Genomic DNA, 10,551 nt, shown 5'->3' on the forward strand with positions numbered 1-10,551 from the left:
CATACCTTTATTCCATCCAGAGATGAGTGTGGTCACAAGGAAGTCTGGAAACTCAGCTTTAAGCAGGGAATTTAACCTCTCGTGAGATGTGCAGCTCCCTTGGGATCTCTGAGGCAGAACAAAAAGCAGCCAGGCCCCCATTTAAAGCAATCAGTGAAAACCAGCTCAGGTGGAAGCAAAAACCCAACCAACCAACCAAACAAACTGAAGCCCTCTCACAAGAGCAGGTTAATTTTCAAATGAAACAAAACTCTGCCTTTCCAAAATACAGCACCAGGCCCTCTCTCCTCGAACACCCACCTTCTGTCAAACACCCAAGCCTACACAAACATTGGGGGCCATGGGCTGCAGACAGGTGTCACCCACTGACACCAAGGAAGGCAGAATTCCTTCCAGGTGGCTCAGCTTCAGGTAAGGTCAGGTTGCCCCATCCTTTTTCTGTATGAGGGTCCCCAGTTTCCAAGGTGTGGAGACCCGCAGGAAGGTCTCTGCATCACGGCTGGAAAGGGTTTGTCGTGGTGGCTCTCACCACAGCTGAATGCGCAGCTGCCTGCCAGGAAAACCGTCCGCCCCCCACGGCTGCTTCCCTCCCACGGCTTGCCCAGGCACCACCAAAAGCCCCTGAGACATCTGCACTCCAAATTGCCCTTTGGAGAAATCTGTCTCTCTTCTCCCAGTCTGGAAGCAGCGCAGGGCGTGGGCAGGTTAATTTACCCCCTGAAAGGTGGACTGAGCAGTGGGTGTCACAATTTATTTCCCGACTTCCCGCTCCACTTCCTAGACTTTGCTGCTGACTCATGGCTCATCTGCCCCATCTGACCACGTCTCGCTCCCTGATGGAGGAGCTCAGCCACCCTGCCGGGCTCAGTCTGCCCGTGCCAGTGCCATGGGGATGCACCCACCGCCGGTTCCTAGCAGCTGAGCATCCACCCCTGCTGCTCTCGTGGTGGGTTCGGGCTCCCTGCGTCTGCTGGGGGGCTTTTCGGACAGAAAGCACAAAGGTTTATGGGATGTGGTCACCTTGGAGCAGATTGCTAATTATGTTTTAACAAACAATATGGCTTAGCAGCACTGTCTGGGTTGGTGGGTGGTGAAATCCAAACAGATCATCCCTTGCCGAGAAGGCAAAACCCACCCACCTAACGAGGATGTCTTCCGAAACGGTTATCTTCAGCTTTTCTGTCTCATTGCATATGACTCGGACTTCATCTCATTTGTATGTAAATAACAAGCCGAAACACCCAACAAGAAGATGCCGGTGCCCTAACAGCTCATAATGTATTCTGATCACCTCCCTGCAAAACAGAGAGTGCACACCAATAACCAGACGGCTCCCCAGGGTACCAAAGTGGCCCAGCAGCTCTTGCATTTCTGGGAGAATGCCTTTAATCGTCCCTGCCCTTCTCAACTCCCCAGAATTGCAAAACTCATGGTTTTTGCTGCCTGCCTGGAGACATTCAAGTAGAACAGGTTGTTTTGGAGGAAAAAAAAAAAAAAGGCCAGCAGTCCAGATTGAGGACATTTTGGGGGTGGTTGGAGCTAAATCCCACTCAGTGTCATTCGGGATGTGCACCTCTGCTGTTTGGTGGAGACTCGCAGAGCTGATCCAAACGGACAGGTGTGAAAAGCCACATCTGCCCCTGGGTACGGAGCCCACAAATGCCAGCTCCTGCACACAATAAACAAGCCCAGTAAAGAAATGGTGCATCTCCCCCAGCCTCGCATACCTTGTGACAGCGGGCTGAAAGAAGACAAGTGTGGGAGCCTAAAATGACAATTCCCTCTTTCTTCTGGCAGCCCCACCCTTAATGCCATTATATTCATTCACCTCTAATATCTGATCAGAACTTGTTTGTCAGCTTCAGGACAATCTGCACTTACTGGGGTCAAGAAAACATGAAGACAATCTCATTTTCCCATCGCACCTGGGCTTTGAATTTTATGCAAATAATGAAGACGTTCATGAATTTCAGGTAACATCCCAGGTAGCTTCAGCCCAACATTCTTCCAGAGAGAAGCAAGCCGATGTGCACCAACCAGGAATTTCATACTGCAATGGGAAATTCAGTCTTAGTGACCCAACTGTCCTGGTTTGAGCCTGACTGGCAGCATTTCTCCAGGGATCATCAGACATTTGATCTTCTGTAGTTGGTAGGACACGAAGCACCTGCTTAATTTTTCTTCCAGAGATGCCAGTGGGACTTTAGCTCATACTTAATGATTTTGTGCCACTGGGGCACATGAGTGAATTTCGAAGGCATGTGGAGTCCTGTCCTGCAAACACGGAGGCAGATGTTTAAGCCCTAGTCATGCGCACAGCACGGGCAATGCCAGCAGGAGAACAACATGCTGAAAATGAACAGAACTCTTAAACACGAAGAATAAAATACTGTAAACATAGCAGTTCCACACAGACTGAGAGGCCAGAAAATGCTACCACACCCTATTGACTTTGCTCTATTTTCCCAAGGATGCCAGGAAATAAAATAAACAGAATTTGTGGGAGTATTTTTCATGCTGGTTAAATCTTTGCTTTTGGCTGAATTTTGAATGGAAAGGTTCAAAGATTTCAAAAAGAAATCGCACCTGTAAAGAGCTAGAAATTCAGGACCGATTGCACCCTAATGTTAAACATGCAAATAATACAATTCCACAAAGCTGGGCAACATTTTTCAGAAAATCTGCCTCTTTCATTGAAATGTTTTTCAGATCAAGATGGAAATGTATCAGCCACATCATCAGATGACTGGAGGCAGTGCAAGGGCCACCTCTGGGTGGGATGGAGTTGTCTTCTGGAGATGCCAATATGTCTAGAAAGGCAGCCTAGAAAACCTGCCATAGACTAAACACCTAATATTAAATGGTCAAAATTTGAGATGACACCCAAATATAGTGTCTCAGAGGAAAATCATCAGGACCTCTTTGTGATAGGTATCGAGTCAGCTCAAAAGATGGTCTCTGCCCAACAAGTGTGAACAGTCAAGGGCAACTGGATAAATTAGAGCCCTGAATGAGATGTCAGGCTTCATGAACATCACACCTGCACTTTGCCTTTGGGCAAAGAAATGAAATATTTTCATTCAGATGAAATATTTTTGTTCAGTTTTAGCCATTTTAGTTTCACTACCTTTCAATCAAGTTACTTCAGAGGAGCCTCCACTAAGCTCCACACTGATCTACTACATCTTGTAAGTAGGGTAGGAGTATCAGGGTAGCTATTTATCTTTTTCACCCTTTTTTGTTTCATTTATTTGGCTTTGCAGAAAGGAAATTAAATGCTCTGCAAGCATATAGCAGCTTTGCACTAGGGCTGCGCAATTCCTGCCAGAAATCACAGTTAGATAACTCTTCTAGCTGAGCAGATTCACACTGGCTCCAAGAGGTGTGTTTGAGTGCAATCACTGTTTAACAAGTTTCAAGAAGACAGCTGGCTGCCTGGCATGTCAAAACCATGAAGGCACTAAATTGATCTCTGGACTTCCATGCAACCAAGCCCAGATCCCCAGAGGGATAAAAAGGGCATCCTGCACCCCCTTCCATCAGAGAGCTGCACTCTCCCAGCTTGCTGCTTCGTGCCTGTGCCGGGCCGTGATCTCCTGCTGCGATGAACCGGCAGACGTACAGCATGAGAGCCGGCGGTGGAGGCAGATCTTACAGCGCTGCCTCAGCCGTCATTCCCAGTGGCAACAGGGCTGGCTTCAGTTCGATGTCTGTGGCACGATCTGGAGGAGGTGGAGGAGGTTTTGGAAGGCTCATTGGAGGAGGTGGCGGTGGCGGTGGGTTCGGCAGCAGGAGCCTCTACAACCTTGGTGGTACCAAGAGGATATCCATCGGGGTTGGAAGCAGCTACAGGACTGTTTTCGGGGGTGGAGCCGGTGGCGGCGGTGGACTTGGTGGCGGTGGAGCTGGCGGTGGTTTTGGACTTGGTCTCGGTGGTGGAGGTGGCGGATATAGCTTGGGCGGAGGTGCTGGCGGGCTTGGCTTTGGTGGGGGACAGGGAGGTGGTGGAGGGTTTGGCTTTGGTGGAGCAGGGGGCCTGGGAGGACTTGGTGGAGGGCTGGGTGGTGGCAGGAGTCCAGCGGGATTTGGTGGTGGCCCACCGGGAGTCGGTACCATCCAAGAAGTGACGGTCAACCAGAGTCTCCTGGCACCCCTGAACCTGGAGATCGACCCAAACATCCAGCAGGTGCGGAAAGATGAGAAGGAGCAAATCAAGACCCTCAACAACAAATTTGCTTCTTTCATTGACAAGGTGAGATTTCATCAAGCGCTGTGGAACCGTGCTAGGGAGCAAGACAGTCTTGTATCTATGAAAATATGGCTTCAGAAATCTTCAGTCTATTGCATATTTCCTATCTGCATGTTTTAACAAAGTAATCAAAAAAGAGCCTACTTCTGAACAGTTACAAGGCAGAAAGCTAGACCTTGAAAACTAGTAACAAAGATTCAGGTTTCGTGCCTGAGAAATAAATTATCTCAAATTACAGTAAGCCAGCTGCTTAGCCTAGCTGTCTCTGCAAGGAATCACAGCAGAGGTGCTGCTTCTTGTGTGCAGCTTTATTGTCTGAAAGCTAAGGTCCTTCTTATATAGACTCAACTTAAGTCCTTTCTCAGCTTTTCTTTGTCTAAATACCTTATATGTAGTACACATGAGCAATACAAAAGGCAATTAAGTACCTGTCTTTTAACCTGTAGCACTCAATATTAGCATTAATGAAGGAAGATAAATATCACTTGCAAAGAAGGAAAAAACGAAGGATGTTAAAGAAAGCGAGTGATGAAAGAGCTGAACCCACATTTTCTAATGATTACTCATTGGCTTCCTGAATTAAATTGTCTCTAATTAGAATTGTCCACCAGTGGCAAATTTGCTTAGCTACTGGATGGGCAAACATAGCACTGGGTAATCTGGATGATACTCACAGCTGGATTTAACACTCCTGGTTTGGGATTCACTTGGTTTGTGCTATTCGTCAGTCCCAGTTACTGCCCCTTGGCCATCAGCACCCTCACAGGCTTCTTATGCTAACCCCCTTCTGCTTCCCAATGCTCAGGTCCGCTTCCTGGAGCAGCAGAACAAGGTGCTTGAGACCAAATGGACCCTCCTGCAGGACCAGGGTCAAAAAAACAGTGCAGGCAAAAACAACCTGGACCCACTCTTCGAGGCTTACATCAACAACCTGAAAAAGCAGCTGGCCAACCTGCTCAACGAGAGAGGACGCATGGATGGGGAGCTGAAGAACATGCAAGACCTTGTTGAGGATTTCAAGAACAAGTGAGTGCCTGTTCAGTGGCACATTCAGGCAGCCTGGGGTGAAATGGGATGCAAATGGTTCAGTTTAGCATTAGGCAGTAGGATTCGTCTCACTTAAACCTAGCTTTCTCAAGGACAAGCACCTAGCCTGAGATATTCATCAAACTTTCTATGAGAAAGGGAAAAAAAAGGATCTCCAGTCTGTGCTCTAGTCCGTAACAGGGCACCTGATGAATCTCCCTCTAATAAACAGCTCTCATGAGGGACCTCTCCCTGCAAAGCCCCTGCCTTCTGGCACAACAGGGGAAAAATGGTCTATCAATTTTTTCCAATCAGAAAATGCAGGCTCAGCCAGGACATGACAGCTTGTGATGAGACTTGCAAAGGAAAACCCTCTGCAACTGCTTTACTTAAAACGTCATACCCAGCCCAAATAATCTCATAGTCCTCCCTGTACAACTTCTCTGCTTATTGAGACATGATCCAGCACGTCTTTCCCTTTATCCCTCTAGATATGAAGAGGAAATCAACCGACGCACAGCAGCAGAGAATGAATTTGTGGTGCTGAAGAAGGTGGGTGAGACAGGAGTTTTAACGGATGCTGAGCATTGCGTAGGCTGGGAGAGCCCTAGAGGGTGGGAGATCTCATGGAGCTGCATCCTTGTCCTTTAAAAGCTGGCAGTTGGGTTATGGTTTTGGGGGAAAGGAATGAAGGGGGTTGAAAGAGGATGGAAGTAAATTCTTGTCCTACAATGTACACGCTCACCTGGGCTGAACAGACCACGTAGAAATGAAGATGCTTGGCAGTGCCAGGAATTCCAGGTCCCAAGGAATCCCAGGTCCCAAGCCCATTTCTGGGCTTGGTCAGTCCTTGGCTGAGCTAAAAAAGAGCTACCAGGTGCTGCAGACAGGCCCATAGTTGTTCTTTTCCAGGATGTGGATGCTGCTTACATGAATAAGGTGGAGCTGGAGGCCAAGGTGGATGCGCTGACTGATGAACTCAACTTCCTTCGAGCCCTCTATGATGCGGTACAGACACCCCCTCCCTGATTTCCGTCCTGCTGCCACCCCGGGCACGTGAAGAGGTAAGTACAGCTGGCACGGAACCCTGTGTGCTTCCCCACAGGAGCTGGCTCAGCTCAGCGCGCAAGTGTCCGACACTGCTGTCATTCTGTCAATGGACAACAACCGGGACCTGGACCTCAGCAGCATCATAGCTGAAGTCAAATCTCAGTACGAAGACATTGCCAACAGGAGCCGGGCTGAGGCAGAGGCTTGGTACCAAACCAAGGTGAGCAGACCCCTGGATGCCGTGGATGTATTTCTGGGAAAAGTCACTGCTGTCCCTGTGTGAGGCTGTTTAAGCCACATCTTGCCCGCTTGGAGAGCTCAGACTGTTCACTCTTCCTCCTGAACCTCAGTACGAAGAGCTGCAGGCCACAGCTGGGAAGCATGGGGATGACCTGCGCAACACCAAGGGGGAAATCTCTGAGCTCAACCGGCTGATCCAGAGGATCCGGGCAGAGATAGAGAACACGAGGAACCAGGTAGGAATGGCACAAGATGCCCACAGAGCACTGCTCTGTGGTCCCTTAGCAGCTCTCTGCTGTCTGCCACCATGCTGCTGACTGGAGAGACATCAGCAGCCGCAGAGCATGATGTACCAGAAAGGGTACTGCACCACACCATGCACAAAATCATTCTTGTAGACTGGCATTTCAACTCCAGCAATGCTAGCTATGGTAGAATGACCCCAGTCTGAACTGTTGCTCATAAACACCCTGGCCAGAACAGTTTTCTTCCATGCCTGAGTCTTACCCAAAGAGACAAGCAGCAGTCAGGAGTTCCAATCCCTCCCCTTGCAGTGTGCCACGCTGCAAACGGCCATCGGAGACTCCGAGGAGCGTGGGGAGCTGGCTCTCAAGGATGCCAAGGCAAAGATGACAGAGCTGGAAGATGCCCTACAGAAAGCCAAAGCTGACATGGCCCGGCAGCTGCGCGAGTACCAGGAGCTGATGAACGTCAAGCTGGCCCTGGACATCGAGATCGCGACCTACAGGAAGCTGCTGGAGGGCGAGGAGAGCAGGTGGGAACAAAATCCCTGCAGAAGGAATAGTGAACATCACTGTTCCCCTGCCAGCGGGTTGGTTCCCCCACCTGCCTCCGTACTTTGTCTCTGACCTCCCCTTTGTCTGCCCTCCAACAGGCTGAGTGGCGAGGGACTCAACCCCATCAGCTACTGTAAGTATCACTGTGCTCATTGTGCCTTGGGCCCACTGGGAGCAGAGCCTTTGAGTAACCCTGGGAAAAGGGAGGTTTTACCCAATTGCTCCACGTAAGACATTCAGAGCCTACCGGAACCAGTAGTGGGTGGGGGCAGAAGTTGGGTTCAAGTCCCATGGGTCCAAGTCCCGATGATGGTGCTTTCTGGAACTGGGGGGTTGCCAGAGCAGAGGTTCAACCCTCTGGTTCTATCTTCCTGCAGCGGTGATCAGCTCCAGCTCTGGACCAGCTGGTGGAGGTGGCCTGGGAGGAGGATTTGGTGGACTGAGCCTAAGCGGAGGAGGCGGCGGAAGCGGTTTTGGCCTTGGAGGAGGTGGTGGAAGCGGTTTTGGCCTTGGAGGAGGTGGTGGAAGCGGTTTTGGTCTTGGAGGAGGCAGTGGAAGCGGTTTTGGTCTTGGAGGAGGCGGTGGCCGTGGAGGCTACAGCTTTGGAAATGGAGGAGGACTTGGACTCGGTGGTGGTGGTAGTCTTGGAGGAGGATTTGGAGGAGGCAGCAGTCTCAGCATCCCTAGCAGTCTTGGCTACGGAGGAGGTGGCAGCGGCGGCAGCAGCGGGCTGAGCACCGGAGGGGGGAATTTCAGCTCTGGAAGTGCAAAAGGCTCCAACCCAGGTGTGAAAATCGTCTCCAAAACCTCCTCCAGCAAAAAGAGCATAAAAAGCCAAAGCCTGAAGAATGCTACACAGCCTGAGTAAAACCGGCGCCAGACCCTCCCCGAAACCATCGCTTCTGCCTTGCTCCCGCATCGCCCCCGCACACCACCACCCCTCCACCTGCTCTGCCCCGGCTCCTTGCACCATAGTTCTTAAGCATTTGGGTCCCACCTCAAGAAAAACAGCGGAGCGTGAGCTAACCAGATCTCTCAAAATACCTGAAACAGGTTTAAAAGGCAAACACGACTCTAAGTGATTTTCTGAATTGGGAATTGTCCTTTGGGGGATTGGTTTGTTTTTTAATGAGTCTGAGCAGTTTGTAATTGCAGCTACCTGACAGCCATCAGCCAACACAGATCAAAAAGTGGTGTAGATGCAATAACTGGGTTTTTTAGCTTGGTTTTGCATTCACGGTTCTGGCCTGCAGAAGACCAGGGACAGGCTGGGACCTTGGCTTCAATCCAGCCTGCTTTGCCCTCCCTGCTGGGACGAACCAAACTCACCCCTTCAAGTTAAGCAACTTGTTTTCATACACACGTGAGGGATTTTTTTTCTGCTATGTAGAAATACTCAGGAGGTTGCTGAAAGATCCCAGGCAGTGATTTGCAAGCTCGTTGCCCCTCTTAAAATATCCCTTACTATGGGAGCACAGAGCCTATTAGGAGTGATTTTTGAGTCACTGCAAAACCAGCCTGAAGGGCCACGTCCATGCTGCTCCTTGGGGTATTTCGGCTGTTCACCGTGTGTGGGTTTCTCTGCCAAAAGAGATGCATTTGGGGAACCAAAAAGTGAAGTCAGGTCTCAGCCCAGCACATGGGAAACATGGCAAGCGGGAGCAGGCACCCAAAGGGACACCAGTGCCCCCCTTCTGATAGAATTTGCCCCTCTAGCACTCCACTCTGTCTTTTTTTATTTTTGTGAATATACCATTAAAAAAGAAAATTGCAGCTTTTTATACTTCAGTGATAGTGAAATTATGCTGTTTTCCTTTTCCTCTCTTTCGGGAACGTGTCCAATAAAACTGGATTGTAATTTATTTGTTCCTACATGTTTTTGCTCTAAAGCACAACCAGCAGCATGAAATACTCCCAATGTTCAGTGAAGTGAACGGGAGGAGGCTTTCGTTTCACTTTTGGGGGAAAAGTTTCAAAATTCTGATTAAAATAAATGCTGAAAAGCTTGAAATGAGGTGCATGCTGTCACGAAACAAACTGAAGAATGTGGAAAAAGAGGAGGAGGGGGGTGGTTTATCCATCAAGTAACAAAAAAAATTAGTCACCATTCATTTCTTAGCCCATTGCTGTGGTTAATCCAAAAGCCTTTCTTCTTGCCAGGGAGGTTTTTGCATGGCTCTACTAGCTCAGACAGAAAAAAAAAAAAGAATTCAATTTTTGCTTTCTCAAAAGACATAGCAAAACCTAGCATCTGGGGGAGGATTTTATCAGGACAATCTAGACTGAGGATGGGTTTCGGTGAGCTGGAACTGAGCAACATACCACATGATGCAGGTGTTTTGGTCACTGTAAAAGGAGAAAAAAAAAGAAAAGGGGAAAAAAAAAAGAAAACCTCAGACAAACACTCATACCTTATTGCATTTCAAAGAGTCAGACGCTTTGCTCTCCCCTGACCTCTCAACATCCCAGCTTTTCATAACCCTGCACAGCAAATGGGCAGGAGTGAGTGAGCACACACCAGCCCCGCGGGTTTGCAGCAGACGCTCACAAGCGCTTCAGCAAAACCTTGCTGAAACCCAGATGCACCCAAACACAGAAGCACCCAGTCTCCCTTCACTCAGAAAATCAAGGGAGCCACAGTAAAAGAGACCAAAGTCTGGGGACAAAACCCCTCAGCCCCTGCTGCTACGGAGGATGCTAATTTTTGGACAGATTGGTCAGAAATTAGCAAAGGTTAAAAATAAACTGTGAGTCATCTTGATTTCTGTACTTGCCTGTGCTAATGCTGACTTACACAGCACAGCATGAATCAATGCAGCTAAAGACAACCTAACCTTAACTAACCCTACCAGTTCTGAATGTCTTTCTTCCCAGTTTGGGGTGAAAAAAAAAAAAGCAAATAACAGCCCAAAAGAGAGGCGGTGATACTGAAAGGCAGCCAAGCTCCTATAAACATCTCAAACCTCTCGGCTGGCCCCGTTCCCCTCCCCAGGACATGATTCCTCCAGCGGTGCCCTCCCCCAGCAGGCAACCCCTGCACAGATCCTGCCTCCCAAACTGGCACCCGCTCTGCGAGCAGCCTTCCCTTCCGAGGGGGCAAATCTGAGGAGGACAGTGCATGCGAGTGACAAAAACACACAAGGGAATTTTGTGGGACTGAGAGATACTGCAAGAATTTTCCGTGTTTTT

The 10,551-nt window shown here is 49.2% G+C and overlaps 1 protein-coding gene across 1 annotated transcript; it reads left to right on the plus strand.

The window, feature by feature from the left end:
- The first annotated feature begins 1,860 nt into the window (after positions 1-1,860).
- LOC101800911 (keratin, type II cytoskeletal cochleal) lies at positions 1,861-10,400 on the plus strand. The gene is made up of 9 exons (XM_072031898.1): positions 1,861-4,252; positions 5,055-5,275; positions 5,767-5,827; positions 6,188-6,283; positions 6,381-6,545; positions 6,676-6,801; positions 7,120-7,340; positions 7,461-7,495; positions 7,740-10,400. Exons 1-9 carry the CDS (start codon positions 3,605-3,607, stop codon positions 8,228-8,230), a joined length of 2,064 nt encoding a protein of 687 aa, XP_071887999.1. The 5' UTR covers positions 1,861-3,604; the 3' UTR covers positions 8,231-10,400.
- Positions 10,401-10,551: the final 151 nt, after the last annotated feature.

Source organism: Anas platyrhynchos, chromosome 34, assembly GCF_047663525.1.
Source record: "Anas platyrhynchos isolate ZD024472 breed Pekin duck chromosome 34, IASCAAS_PekinDuck_T2T, whole genome shotgun sequence".
NCBI lineage: Eukaryota > Metazoa > Chordata > Aves > Anseriformes > Anatidae > Anas > Anas platyrhynchos.